This window comes from Aphis gossypii, chromosome 3 (genome assembly GCF_020184175.1).
Source record: "Aphis gossypii isolate Hap1 chromosome 3, ASM2018417v2, whole genome shotgun sequence".
Lineage (NCBI taxonomy): Eukaryota > Metazoa > Arthropoda > Insecta > Hemiptera > Aphididae > Aphis > Aphis gossypii.
This window is the reverse complement of record NC_065532.1, coordinates 38,606,657-38,623,251: the sequence shown is the minus strand read 5'-3', so window position 1 is coordinate 38,623,251 and position 16,595 is coordinate 38,606,657. Positions and strand designations below refer to the sequence as shown.

General features: G+C 31.7%; 1 protein-coding gene across 2 annotated transcripts in view; it reads left to right on the top strand.

Annotated features, from left to right (window-relative positions):
- LOC114121488 (zinc finger protein 395-like) overlaps positions 1 to 13,569 on the top strand; it is a 32,693-nt gene extending 19,124 nt beyond the window's left edge. Inside the window, exons 5-8 of one of the 2 annotated variants that reach the window (XM_050202759.1) lie at positions 9,670 to 9,770; positions 10,219 to 10,370; positions 10,514 to 10,632; positions 11,580 to 13,569. In XM_050202759.1, the coding sequence (XP_050058716.1) occupies positions 9,670 to 9,770; positions 10,219 to 10,370; positions 10,514 to 10,632; positions 11,580 to 11,777 (570 nt within the window). In that variant the 3' untranslated portion in view covers positions 11,778 to 13,569. Of the gene's footprint in view, positions 1 to 9,669; positions 9,771 to 10,218; positions 10,407 to 10,513; positions 10,633 to 11,579 lie in introns of both variants that reach the window. The other variant, XM_050202758.1, reaches the window with a different exon arrangement.
- The last annotated feature ends 3,026 nt before the right edge of the window (positions 13,570 to 16,595 follow it).

Sequence of the window (16,595 nt, the reverse complement as noted above, 5' to 3'; positions counted from 1 at the left end):
AATCGACCCCTACTTATCGTCCTACCGCCCGCACGTTTGTGGGCAGTATATAATTTGATCGAAAATCGAAATATTTCATGAGACCCGACGTCGGAAATGTTTTCTACAATCTATTGCCAACGGGCAGCGTTGGGCTGTCGCCGTAGTCAAATACGAATCAAAACACATCAGGAAATCGGTTTTGTTTTTGGCACGTTTATATATATATTTTTTTTTGTCATTGGTTAAATGATCCGAGTTACCGCTAATATACGACTATGTGTTTATAAATAACCCGCCTGTTTAATGTTTGTATGTTTAGAATAATAGTTTATTAACTGTATCAATTCCGGCAACACGTCCGACCGAGCTGCTCTACAAACAATGTTCACTTTGAATCTTGTATAAACGTTATCTTATATATTATTGTTACACTGTGTATTCTGCATATTGCTATCGGTTTATATAAGATGATTATAACGATGTGTTGATGTTAGCATGTGCTTAACTACACTGATTAGTGATTTATTTACACTACATAATATTTTGTATATACATATTGAAACGCTCGGAGAACTATTATAATTTATCGATGAATGATGATAAAATAAAATATGTATGTCTGGATAATGATTATTAACAAAGAAAATACTATTAAGAACGGCGGAGACAATTTTGTTCTTATAATATATTATTATCAAAGTTTGACTATTGTTTTACTAAATAACAATAATGTTGTTACACAATTATGTGGTTGGAACGGTATTCGAAAACCTGATGTTGTATATTAACCATTATCGCTTAAATTACCACAAGGCCAATCGATATGACGATATGTGTGTTTTTCAGTATAATTTATTGATGGCGTTGCATGGCGTGTCACAACTTTCACGAATTTGAATCTAAACTCATTAGACGTACTTTTTAGGCGATCTCGCGCATACTAGCCGATTGCAACATTTTATTTAATAATATGAGCCAGGATTTGTTTATTAATTATTGTTCTTTTTGTATAAATAATATATTTATAATGTCTCTCACTCTTATATTAATAGTTTTTTTATCGTCTCGCCGTCGATGCGCTCACGTAATATCAGACGGCTACCATTTTTATTATTTTATGCAATTATGTCTTATGAGTACTATATTGATTGCCTAATGACATTGAAAAAAAAAATCCCATTAGAGATGTACTTAATATAACACATGCCAGCTGTGAAAAAGCTAAATTACAACTAACCAAACTAAAAGTTGGAAAAAGGTTATCGCTAGCCGCTTTTATAAATAAATGAAAGGTGATTATATAATAAATTTAATGAAAACATAAAGCATAAAATGCATAAAATGTTTTGTTTTTTTTACTTTTAGTTTGTACTATAATTATCCAGAGTAAAATCGTAAACAATTTGAAACAACAGAAAACATACTATACATACAATACATTATGGGTACACCTTTTTGTTAGCGTTAAATCGTCAACAGCTTATAAATACAAATAAATAAATATAGCTTATAAATACTATGCGGAAAAAAAAATCTTGTGCAATTTAATTTATGTCCTTGTAAACGATCTTGTTATTTTCAAACTCCTCGATTGCGTATAGATTAAATACTCGTTTCATTTTCGTGTGATTTTTAAATATTATGCGCTCATCATTATTGGTGTTAAGTCGTAACGACCTACCTTTAGCAATCGTGTATTGACTAATAGAAATTTGCAACGTTATGTCGTTCGATGGCTTGGTCCGTTTGGCAGTCGTGAAAAGAATAATAATACAAATAATACAAATTCTCGAACGAGTAGAAAAAACCGTTATTGTTGTATATAATTGCATAAGTTATGCATTTCTTTTGTATACAAATAATGTAGCGTGTGCGACAAATTACTGCGATGGTTGATAACAGTTTTGTGTGGTACGCGAGGAGTGTATAATTATACATAGGTATTAGAATATTATAAATTATAATGTATAGTGTTGGTGTTTTTATGTAGGTATTTCGGAAGGAGGTTGATCAATAAATAATAATAACAGAAAATGTTTTCGTAGGTTTATGCCGTATTGTCATAATATTATAGCGATATATTATATTGTGTATAGTTATTATAATAATATTATATTCACCAGAGATAACGATTAACAGTTTTAACATACGATATAGAATTACGCCAATTAAAAATGTTTAAAACGACGACCTATCCACATCGAAACGTGTGTACACATACACACGCGCGCACTCACACATACAGCACTGTGCTACTCGTGCGTAATTATTGTTTGGCATAATATACAAATTGTATATTAATATTAATAATTATTGTTTGGCTTATCTCTCCCGAACGTGCGTTTTAGTTTTTTTTTTTTTGTTTTACAATGTAGATATACGACTCGCGTAGTGTATTATATTAGTATATTACCTCAAAATCAGTACGACGATGTTATTAATAACTTTTTACGTTTTACCTCTTCTCAAGTGTATCATTCCCCGCCTTTTCCTCCTCTTCAGTCTTCACTCTCGATCGCCCGTTCGTGTTTACATCTTGAGTTTATTATACTGTACACTGCGTATTATTATTATTATGTTATAATATTATTATACTGTGCTTCGTTTGTGGGGTAATGACCTCGGGCCAATGTCATCCAACTGCACGCTGGCAGAGGCCATGGATTCGGAGGAGTGGTACATCGTGAAAAAACCACCGTTACAACACTTCTTCTACAGCTGCTGCTTTATGCTTATAATTCACTAACTTCTGGATTTGGCTGCGCAGTGATCGCGTACATAAGTCATAAACGATTTTGCTTATAAAAACCGTCAATAAAATAATATAACATGAACTACGGGCATATAAAACACTAAGAAATATTGTTCTGCATTTGAGGTCAATATTTATATTACACGAGTACAGTTGGCACTTAGTACTTACAAGTAGCATTGTGTGATTTGCATTATATGAATTATATGGAAATTAATCGAAAAGAGTAAAAATAGGTCGTAAACATCCTGAAGTCGTCTAATAATAGTATAATCTGATAATAATAATGCTCATCATCGCAAATCGAGAGTCTGCTGATATTTATTTTAAAATAAATATAATAAAATTGTACGCATGTAACTGACAACTCCAAAAGAATATATGGATGTCATATGAATTTTATTTGTTACGCAGTTGTTTAAATCTAAACTTTAAAACTGGGTATGATGACGAGTGAGAGGGAGGAGTTTACAAAGTCCATTGTGCGTGCTAATGCTAGATTTTTCCGATCGATGAACCTTGACCCTGTGTAGAGCAGCGGCGGCGTCGTCGACGACGACGACTGGAATATAATGGTTTTGATTGTTGACTCGCAAAGGTTCGTAACCCTGTTATATAAAATTTATATTTATGACGTATAAGTATATGACGCGCATGTTACTATGTGTGTGTGTGTATAACAAAATAAATAATGTTAATATACGCACCGATACGCACATATTTGTGTATAATACATTATCGAAATTAAACAAAGTCGCCGTGTAATTATTTTCTGTAAAAAATTTCTTGATAACTGAGTGGAATGTCGTTGCTGTTCTTCGAATACCTACTTTGAGTAAGTAGAGATTCGTGTAGGCCGTAGGGTAGGCCAAGTGGCAGTATAATACATTGATGGGTGGCAGTTGTGGAGCGTGGGCGGCCGTTGCGTTTTCGATCGAAATGTATATAGTGCACACAACAAACACGCACACATTACATTTATAGTATACTGTTCATTCGGAGGAGCAAAATTGATTTTTTCGTCGTGAGTTTCATCGTTGGTATTTTTCATCAAATTAATGTAATAATTTAGACATCGTAGGTATATGTGAAGATAAACAAATTAGGATGTATAACCTACATCGTTTTTTCTCATTCGTTTGGTCACGTTTCCAATGTCGTCGTCTGCTTCGCAGCTTTTAGTCTAGTCCTAGTGTTTACCATGAACAATGCCGCGCACAGTTGTCATTCCAACCTTTCGAATCGAAAGTGAAAGTTACTTTATTCTCCTCTCTCTACTTATACTCCTATATAATTCACCTAAACACAATTATGTGCAAGACATTCTCTTCATAAAACGCGTCCGTTGTAAAAATATGAAGTACAATATAAAATAGATTGAATATTTGAAATCATTAAAAATGCTCTCCAAATATACGGTTTATGAGGTAAAAATTTAAAACTACATGATATTATTATTATGAGTGCGCGCTTTTCATAAATCGATCTGTTTAGTCAATTCTATAAAAATATAAGGATCTTATATTCTCGGCGTTGCATAAAATGGTTAACATAAATTTGATTGACCACAATGTTTGTGATAAATGATAATATAGGTAACAAGGTATGATTAAAATTAATAATATAGAAGTGATCCGTCGTATGATTTAACTGTTAAATCGACTAAATTTGTTGTGATAAAATAAAATAGGTACCTAATAGTATATATATAATGGGAGAAAAAAAACGAAAAAAAAATGGTGGCTTAAATTGTTGAAAATAATATTTGCCTATTGTTCGAAAACGTACACTCGACCACATTTTCACTTGTGACGCGATTATATTATTACACATTGTGTTAGATTTCATGCCAAATGGTGATGGGAGCATCAACATACTGTCAATAGTAATTTAGTGTTACATAATTTAATGATAATCCTCTTAAAAAGTTTGTGGAAAATTAAAAATATAATATATTACGATGGATAGCAAATACATATATAATAATAGTTTGGACGGACCTCGGGAGGATTGTTGCATAATAATATCGGTAGGTCTCTAAATGACGGGCAAAACCTTAAAAATGTTTCGCAGACCGTGTTCTGCAGTGTAAAAATTTGAGTTACGTTTGCGCGTGTCTATTTGTCGCGAAGGTGGGGTCTGATGAATAGTGTTGGCAGCGGTCTCCTGTCCGTATACATTGTAGGTACTTATTGCATTACGCAAACACAGTTTTGTAGTATACGCTGTGCAAAAAATAAATCGTATTTCCCGACCAACGACAATTATAATGTATATTATTATTATATGAAAACTGTTTTCCTTACTGCTGCTATTTCGAGCTAGCCTATTTCCGTGCCACCTTGACCCCCACGCGCACCTTGGCCAGAGTTCTTCTATATACAATAATGATATATTATACTTATTTATTTTCGCACCGATAATTTAATATAGTGATTTCGATTTGTGTAATGTATACCCACACGGACGCGTGTATGCAATCGTACGTATATATTATTTAATATGTAAGCATCGACCGAAACGATGGCGATTGATGATTTTGCGTCAAGCTTCCGTTTAAACGTTGTTATTACCGATACTGGCTATTATTAATATATTTTTTTTTTTGTTCGTGTCTAACGTCGGCATATCAATAAAATTATAAAAACAGTAATTCATTCTATATCGCCCAAAATAAAATACGCGTCGTATTCGTCCGCGTACCGCGCGCGCGCTCCATCGCGGAACCGCATCCGTAGTCCAAATAGTAGTAATAATAATTATGCACACTCCGCTGCAGCGTTTTCCTCTCTCTCTCTTTCTCTCGCGCGCAATAATCAAACGTTGTATTATATTATTAATAAGTTTAAGTGTACGTAATTATAATTTACATCAGACGGCGGATACGGTAGTAATTGATAGACTTTCGGTGGGAGGGGGCGTCCCATTGCAGCCGAATCGCCAAACCCGTATCGCGTATATACGATGGACTGGTGGGCCCGGTCGATGGTGGTGGGGACTAGAAACTAGGTCTCTTCGCTCGGGTGCGCGAATGTGTGTTTGTTTGCGTTGTAAACCTCTGCCGGTCGCTGGAATTGGGTCGAGCTGACCTAGTTTTGAATAGCATCAGCCCGCGGACCGTCGAAATATATTATAGTGATGTTGTTGTTGTTGTTGTTGTGGCGGAGGAATACGTCGTAGAACGTAATATTACACATAATACTATTTATAATATATGCATGTAAATACGATCGTCACATTATAATAATATATATTATATTATATTATTGTCGTACGAGTAATCTCGTGTCACGACGGTTATCGTCGCATTCCGTATTATTTTTTTTTTAAATAAATATTTCGGCGTGACATAATAATATAATTGAACGCGCATCGCGCGCAAACAGGAAAAGGAAAACTTCGCCGGTGCGCTCGGTTTGTTTTTCCAGGCACCCGGCCGCGTACCGCGTTAACCGGGTTAATCATTTGACCCGATTACAAAAGTCGCGATGAGAGGGGGTACGGTCCACCCGCCGCCCGCCGCCGACATCAACACCACCGCCCACCACCCAACCGCCACCCCTCCAAAGCCTCTGGCACTCTGTGTACACTTTCGTCGTGTGATGATGCTTTGTTGTGATGTACGCACGCGATTCGATTCCACTCGCCGCCGACGCCGATCCGGCCGGCCCGAGATCGATACGGCAACAAAGGACGACGATGCAGCGGCGGCGCCCGCGGTTTGTTATCGCGGGGGCGCGCGCTAAAGTCGGCAGCTTTCCGGCCGCACACACACACACAAGCGCGCGCGCGCGAGACCGTCAGTGTGTAATGCGTTGTTATATTACACCGGAATGTGTGTGTGTGTGTGCGCGCGCGCGCGCGCGGTGCTTGTGACAACGCCGGCGGCAGCGGGCCGGCGTGCACGCGCTCGCTAACCGACACGTGGGTACCGCGTTCCTCGGCTCCGCGTCCCGTCCCGTTCTGTCATCGCCGCCATCGCGCGGGCGCTCATCGATCCAATTTTATTCGTCATCGTCGTCGTCGTCGTTCCCAGCGCGCCAGAAAACCGTGCCTACTGACCTCGTTTTTCCCCGGACCATTCCCAGCGGATAACATAATATTATACGCGCGCGCCGCGGCCCCGCTCGCGCGACCTGACCCATTTCCATGTGGACACACACACACACACACACGGTTTCAGCCGCTGCACCGGCCTCATTTCGCGGGCGTCCCTTCGCCGATCCGTCATTGTCGTGCGCGCATACCCATACGTCGCTTATCATCGCGTCATCGCCATTCGCATACAATATTATTATTATTGCATCCCGCTCGGACGCGACGATATTATCATGATATAAGATTATTTTAAAATATTATAATATTATTGCCCACGCTGCGTTACGAAACGCATATATTCTCGCCGCGGTCGTTGCAGCAGCTGCCGACGACTGCGGTTTTTCCCCCGCACTTGACCGCTATTGCCGTGCCCAGAACGTTTCCAGTTTATACGTTCATGATGATGATGATGATGATGTTCAATATTATAATATTATTGTCTCACTGCTGCAGTGATGATGCGTCGTTCTGCAATAGTATATTATAATATTATATGATGTACTGTTGCAGTACCCGCGATGCAGGTCGTCGGAAATGCATTTTTGTTTTTTTTTTTTACATTTTATGCGTAAAGACGTATAGATTGCAGTTTGTTTTCTTTGCGATTTTCGTACTCGCTACGATTATGTCGTTATTTTATCGCATACAGAGCTACCGTCTTCGACAATCGTGACTCTCACTAGTAGGTACTCTCGTCGCGCGTTTCGAAAAGTTTTCGATAAAATTATTTAATAACTCGGGGCCACATTTTTAACCCAGTTTTTCGCGTTATGTAGTTTTGAACCGACTTATTATTGTTACACGCTATTGTATGTTGCTCGGTAATGACCTTAATGCTTTTATAATATTTAAAATGATGATACATTGGCACTGAAAATGGTTCTCACGAAGCGGTATAACGATTATTATTGATTCTTGTCCAAGTATTTTAGATTATATTTATCACACAATTGGCCTTTTGGTAAAGGCTGTCGGATGGTATTTATATGTCATCATCGTCATCGATTGTTCCATATCAGCATAACCTAAAAATAACAGCCACCACCATTAACTATATGTAATAATATCATACCATCTTCTTATTTTTGTTTGAATTATTTAAACAGAAATGTACTTGTTTAAGTATAGTGACACAGAGTATTGCTGCTTCTAAACTCCATAATTTGTTCGTGACCGTTAAATGTCAATATTATATATTGATGCGTTCCATCGACGAGTTATATTAATATATAAATAAAATGTATAATGTTTATATACTTACATTTCGAATAAATTTTCTAAACGACTTCTGTGTCTTGTATATAATATCGGTCTATATACATATTATAGAGAGAGTTGTGTTTAAACACACTCACGATTTTATAATTTTACTAAATATTAAAATATAATAACTTGCACTTACATTGTAAAATAATTATTTACAAAATGTTCAATATTAAGAAAATAATTCTTTAATATAATAATAAAAAAAAATTACGTGTTTCATAAATTTATCAAATTACTTAAAATTATCTCTGTTTTATTATTACATTTCGTCCACTCTTGTTGCGATTCTGAAAATACAACTGTCAGCCACTGCCCACTTGCATTGTGACGCACGGCAATTTAACTGCAGAAATATTTTGTGCACTGGTGCAGTAGTGTTGGTGTACTTACGTGCGGACCACTGAACAACTATTATAATATATGCGATTATACATTATATATTTTTAACCGTTGTTAATGGCGTTTATAATACATATATTATGTACATTCAAATAATAATCACATAAATGCTTAAACTATACAATATACTTCAAGTGAACAATAAACAACATCAACATGCTAATACATAGTAAAATATTATATTAAAACTAGTACCTACTATTATTAGGGTGAGCGCCATTTTTATAAAAAAAAAAAAACAAAAACAGAATAAATAATTTTGACTTTATACTTAAAAAAAAAATATTGCCCTAAAAATTGTTAAATAACTTTTATATTTTTAAGATAATTCTTGCATGTTAAACAACGTGAGTTGTTGGAAAGGGCGGCGTTCATAAGGGTTCTAAATTACATTCTATATACATCAATATTTTTATCATGCTTATATTGCTGACATTTGTTCATTGACACTCGACGCTCGTACAAAAGCTGTTGTTTATAAATAACTTGATGACTATAAACTAAAAAACTGTATATTAAATAATTCAATATAAAACTATTTAAATATTGTTTTGTATTTTGTACGCATATAAAATAATATGAAAATAACGGGATTAAAACGGAACAATTCCGTTGTATAGACGTGACGTTAGGTCACCCTATTATACATTGTTGTCACTTGTCACGATAAATTAAATCTAATATAAATCAATAACATCTTCCGATCAGGTTATTTATCAATATATTTGTTCCTAATTTCATATTGTGGTTCGCCTGCGACGGTTGTATTATATTATTAAATTGTAATAGCCGTCTTGTTACATATTTCTGCTTTTAGTTCTCGTGATTATTTTTTCGGTTTAGAAAATAATGTAATGAATACCGACGGATATGCTCTCATTACTTATTAATTATTATAAATACATCGGAGAACAATTTAATCTCTTGAATGACCTAGAAATATTTTGTTTGTACTAAATGTCATATAACTTATATAATGGCATTGTCCGTTTATTAAGTATAATAATTATACGTGTAATAATAATTATTGTCTTCGTTATTCTCGCTGAATTTTATTCGTTACCAACTTTTGTTATACTCTCTTTGTTACGTAGAACGTTGGACGAATGAATACAATAAAAATAATAATTTTATGATGGTATAATCGAATTTTTCTTATTTTTATGTTGCAGTCGGATTGTCGTACAGTTTTTCAATGCACTTGGCCCGGATGCGTTATGATCACTACCACTGTGGCTTCCATAGAATTACACGTCCGTCAGAATCACCTTGGGTAAGCGTGCTGCAAGTAGTGCAATTATTAATATAATACTATTTTTTATATATGTATGCAGCTGCTATAATTATATTGCAACTGCAACTATATTAGCATGCGCGAGACGTTAGTGTTAGATATTATTATTAAATTATTATTGCACTATACGACCGCTGATGTCCTCGCCTTTAAACAATATAACGAGGGCGCTGCGGAGTAAAAAACTAAAATAATAATATATTTATAATATATATCTAATATTATCGTTGTGCATATTAATTCAATTCAAATATTGACCTCGGGATTGCCGATGACGTAGTCGGGGGTTGGAGGTTACTTTTTATGATAAAGATAAACGAAGAAGAATACATTTTTTTTTTTTGTTTCATGTATTTTAAATTTATAAAATATATCTATCATTTTAATAAATTAATGTGTATATTAATTGTTGCTTTGCATTTTTCAGACCAAGGCTTGACAAATCTCTTTCGGATGATTTCACTAATGATTCGATTGATGACCACGAAGAGGAATTCTATTACACAGAAGTGGAACTTGGCGCAGCTTCATCGCCGCCCACGCTATCGCACCGGGATATGGCCCGTCCACCGCACGAAGGTAAAGGATGCGCGCCCAATAAGATGATCATTATTTGTACGATTCGTATTATTATAAATTTTTCGCGTGTGCGCTGTTTGATTTGTGAAATGTTATTAACCGTAATTTTTGTTTTGTTTTTGGTTTGTCTTCATTAAATATAGATCCTGAATACCAGAAAACGCTGATCATACCTCGTCCGGGAAGCGCTTGCCCGATGAACATACCCAGCACGTCTGGCAACACTGCTGTCAACTGGCCGTTCGCATCTCTTAACGGACAGGTGCGTAATGTACGATTTTTGGGGAAAAAACACAAGTTAAAAAAAAATCCTTTGAAAAATTAAATTTCTTTCTTTTAATATATTTATTTAAAGTCGTTAAAAACCACAATGCAATCAAAGTTGCGGTCTTGTACATTTTTTTATTTATTTAGTATAAATTATTAACAACTTATCACTATTATATAGTGAGATAATAATGTTTATTTAACAAGAGTAGGATTTGTACATTACATTTATTTTTTTTTTTACTCTAAAAAAGTATAATATGAAAAAATTAAACCTTGAGTGATTTTATGACCACAATAATTATTACAATTAAAATTCCCAATAAATTCCGATTACACAACACAATTGTTACTAGCTTCTAAACTACATTTATTTCATTAAAAGTTTTGAATTCGCGTGTATCTACTAAAGACACTTAATATTTCAGAAATCTCTGACATTAATAACATTTTTACATAATTTTAAGTCGTTACAAAACAATTTTTTGGTAAAATTATAATTTTGAAGTTTTTAAATCTTTTGAATGATAACATAAATTTTTACTTCATATTCCCAAGTGGAATATTATTTAAAGTAATTCCTAAAATAGTAAAACCTATATAAAAATCAAATTTCGGACAAGAAGTTATTTAGTTGTAAATTAAAATATAAAAATATTAAAATTTTAATTACATAACTTTAAATACTTATTAATCATAAACTTCTTGTACAAAATTTTATTTTATACATCACCACATCGGAACATTCCAAAAAATAAAAATAATAACGTTAGAATGTTATTTGTGGTGATATTTTAAAATATTTTCAAAAACGTTAGTGTATTCTGAAATAATGAGTGTCTTACGTTAAATGGATCACCGATATGCATGTTTTATTATATGTATCTAAATACAATTTTATATAGGTAGTTTAATGTTTTAATGTTTATTTTTTTCCCACAGAAACAGATCAAAATGATGTATCAGAATTTGGGTGGAACAAGGTTCCCGAGTAGCCCTATGAGAAAAGCGCGTGGTGAAACGAAAAAGTGTCGCAAAGTATACGGCATGGAACACCGAGAGAAGTGGTGTACGCAATGCAAATGGAAAAAAGCGTGCACTAGATTCGTCGGGTCCCTCGAAAACGCACAATTGGCGTAATGAAAATGATACACCAGGTACCGCCGATGCCGACAATCTGCACCAATTTACGCTAACTGCCAAAATTCAAATGTTTTTCCTTTTATTTTATTTATTTATTATTATTATTATTATGTTTTTTTTTTATATATTATTATATTTTTATCAAACGCTAAGACACAGTAGTGTTTATATTTTTTTTTCTATATCAACTTTTATCGAGGTTTGTACCCCGTTTTATGTACAAACAAATTTCTATTTAATGTTTAGTAAAATAAGTTATATAAATATACCTAGGTATATAATAATCATAATAATAATTATTGTTCTACCAAGTTTTAAATCATATATACATTAAGGTATCTTATACCTATGTCATAATACTTAAAATTTTGTAATGTTTCAGTACTTGGGAAAAAGTTCCTAGGAAAAGTACTTTTATTCATTCATAAGTCCAATGATATGAATGACTGTTATGAAATTGATAATTTTTATTTATCTACCAGACAAAAAAGCCATATTTATAAATTTATAAAAGACAAAGTATTAGTTTTTAATAATTGAAAACCACAAGATAATGTCCTAAGAAAAAGCAATAATTTTTAATAATTAAATAATGATAAATTATATTTATAGTTATGGTTAGACTTAATATTTTTACATTTTAAATGCGCACAGATTAATTTTTATATTTATTTTCAAATGACATATAAAATTTCGAGAACAAGCATTTTATTTTACTTAGACTTTTGCTTCTCAACTACGTTGTTTCCCAAATGTAATTGTATTATTTTATTTTTGGTTGTATTACTTTGATTTATTTATTGTTTATATAATATGTTATGTTATTTTAAGTAGTTACTAGTTACCAATTGCTCTATGAGTTCGTATTTACTATTATTATTTTATTGTATTGTATTTGATTTATTTATTTATTTTTTAAGATATATTAAACGCATGTGACAGTTTTTTTGTCTATTAAAAAAAAAAAAAAGTCTATTTTATACAAATTATTAATTTGATTTTGAATATAAATAAAAAAAAAATAATAAACATACGAGATAATAATTTTAGTGTTTTTAACTTGATTATATCATTCATAAATAATATGGTAATACTAAAGATTAAAGAAATATTATGTCACATGCGGTTGTATATAATTATATTATTTATATTCATTATTATATAAATGCTCTCTAAGACAATCTCCTGTCCCAAATTAACATATCTTTCTAAAGAAATATAATTTTTTTTTCAAGTTAGCTTCTTAAATATAAGGCTCAAATTGTTCTGGAAATAAAAATATGTAAAAAAAAGTAAAAAAAAAAAAGATTAATAAGTCTTAATCTCTTAAAGTGATTTAAGAATTTAATAATTCAGATGTGTTCAAACTAAAATTGATAGACTTAATTTTTTTTTTATTGTATAATTTTGTTTTTTTTTTTTTTTTTTTTGATCTCTATAACATTTTTATTAAGAGGAGCATAATTTGGATTCAAATCTTTTACAAAAGCCAAAGTTTAAGAGAAATTTAATTTGTGATCGATCTCATTATGAAGTATATACAGTAATTTTAGGTGGGGTGCTTAAAATGATAAGTATCGTGTTGAACATAATTATTTTAGACATGAGTGAATGTTGATTGGAACATTCATCTCTAAAACAAATACTAATGAACTTGATAAGCAATTAAACTATGAGTGTCCTTAGATCGATCTGGATAAACTCGTAATAATCATTTAAATATATAATATATATATATTGTATATATTTATATATTTTTGAATTAATAAATTATTTTTACTATATATTCTATTATAGAGATTTTATTAATAAAATACACCCATAAATTTATATATGTAAGAGTAGGTTTTTTCAAAGAAAAGATGTCATCATTAATATTGTTAAGTATTGTATCCTTTATTTCTATTATATTCTGTTTGTAAACAAAAATAATATATATTTACCTATTCTCAAAACAAAATAAACTTATAATAACACAATCTGGCTGTGTATTACTATTTTATTTCTGTATAATTCATAATTATTATTCAGAACATTTTTGTTTTTAATTAATAATACCATTTTTATTTGTATCAACGATTTGTTAAAAAAAAAAAAACAATAAATTTACCCTCCTTGAAATATTATTTTTATATGCTAACTTAAAAACTACCTATTTTAGTTATTCTTTGAAAAATGATCCTTTTAATATTTTTGAATATATATTTAAGTATATTGTACTCTTGCCTAGTTTTCTTGGATAAAGTTATTTAATATTTTAATCAACCATTATTTTTAGAGTGTTTTATAATAGTTTTATCTTATTTTTAATAATTTATTATATAGTTATTTGGAGTGATTGAATTTGCAAAAAACAAACAATATATTATATTATATTATATAATTAATCATTATATTAGCGTGTTTTAAACTACAAAAATTATTATAATTTTAAGTTTGAATAAAAAGTATGAAAGATTGTGAAATGTTATACAATTATAATATTTATTAATTACGTTATACAATGAATATTAATATAAAAAACATGTATTTTCTCTTTTTGGAAACTAAAATATTTGCTAAATGACTTTATTTTTAAAAAAATGTAAATTAAAAATATACAAACAAGTATAATAATATAATTTGTGGTTGTTTATTTATGCTCTGCAAAATTGTCTATAATACACCTATGATGCAGCTTAATTATTTAATATTTTCAAAAATACATGTTAACGAAAACAATAACTGATGTTATTACTTATTTGTAATGGGTTATTGAATTATTGTTTATAATACTGTAAAGCACTTGGGTTGAACTATTATATTTGTGCTCGATGATTTTTAAAATATTTATAATTTTTTTTTATTCACATAAGGTTGGATTTTCTCATACAGTTACACATTGCAATTGTTTATAACTAGAATATTGATTAAAGTTCAGTATTCTAAATTTATTTTCATATTTCCAAATCTGATGTAGATTAATAAAAATTCAAAAGCGGTATTTTTTTTTAAGGGTATCTCCTACAGGCTAGATTTTCAATACCTACTTATTGCTAATTTAATAATGTTTTAAATCGAAAATTACTATTTTTGACTGAGTATATCGTAGACAATAAAAGTTTTGAAATGTTGGGATTTGGTAATATACTTACTGTCTATACAAGATTTTTACTTTTACAGCCGTCTAAGAAAAACGGTCGTTGTACGTTATTATCTGTTAATACAAGGGGGTACTCTAGTATATGGTTATTTAAACCTATAATTTTCATGCTGCAATCAGCCCAAAAAGTTATGTGTAGTACGAAATTTAAAAGTGTGCTTTAAACAAAACTTTGTGTTATTACTTATAATATATTGCTATTAGCCGATTTGCGAGTTTGGAACTATAATCATTATGGCGTGTCATGTAAAAACTTGGATATTTTAAGAGGTGATTACAACTCATTACAGTTATTAGTCATTAATTGATTAAGCTAAACAAAAAAAAAAATGAAACATAATTTTGTTATACTATAGATTACAACGAAATCCGTAATTAGGTATCTGTTTCCAGAGAAAACAGGTCACCACAATTATTGTAAATATCTATTTACGAATGCATTGTACACCGCTAGTTATAGTTAGCTGTGAATTACGTGTACATACGACGTTCGTGGATCTAAAAAAACACGAATGCAACGGTGGACAATTAGGTGGTATGATATCCATAATAGGCATATTATAATGTTTGCAAGTGAATAAATTTGTACAAACTATCACAAATGATTAATATATATTAAAATTCGGCGTATTAACAATTGAATATGAAACGTACGTTCCACTTGCGACATAAGGCCCTCGAACGTCTGAAACGTGCCATCGTGACGCTAATTTAAAATGAATTTTTTAATTTCTTATACTATTATTGTTTTGTACAAACACTTATAAGTTATATTGGACCACGCCGTGCCCGCATAATGTGTTGTCTCCGTTTCGCATACGCGTGACACGGCAAATTTTGTGCCGTTTAGAAGAATCAATTTTGCTCTGTTGTTTTTAATATTACCTACAACTTTACCGCGAATTGACCAATTATCAATCGTAGCAATACATACACTTATCTAGTAATGGCCATTTTGTATACATCTTAATTTTGAAGCGATTTAAGAGCATTTAAAAATTTATAGTTTACAGTTTACACAACAGTAATTTATGTCATTATCTCTATTATTTACATATATTTTCTACGGTTTATTTTTATACCACGGTTAGTTTTCAACGTTCTACTTTTAACATTGCGGTTTGTGTCTTAATGGGTGACGGTGTACAATATTATAAAACTTAAATTAGTTAAATTAGACACATCACACGTAAAACATATTGGTATTTATTAAATAAAATATATTTCATGAAATAGAAAATCCTAATTCGACTTGAAAAGCTAGAAATTTACCGAGAAACACTTGAAAGTCTAAATATTATAGCATAACTAAGAGAGTTTCTGTGGATTTAAACGCGTGTCCATGTAGTTTGCGTTGCAGAGGTGCGCCGCGATGTTTTGTATTGATATATCGTTGTATTACATCAACTAAGGTGAGTACATTGCAAGAACTAAGAAGTAAGAAGTAAAATCATTATGTTCATGGCGTGTTTACGGGAACGGCCGGGTGGGCACTGCTCCCCCCCCCCCCCCGGGGGCAGACTGCTTCCAACATGGGCACCCATAGGGCCATAGGTAAAATTTTAGGGGGGTCAAAATAAAAAAAATTCTCAAATGTAAGATAATAAAGATAATAATAATATTATGGTAATATTTATTGAGCTAAAAGTTCATAATAATTTTTGTCCAGTGGG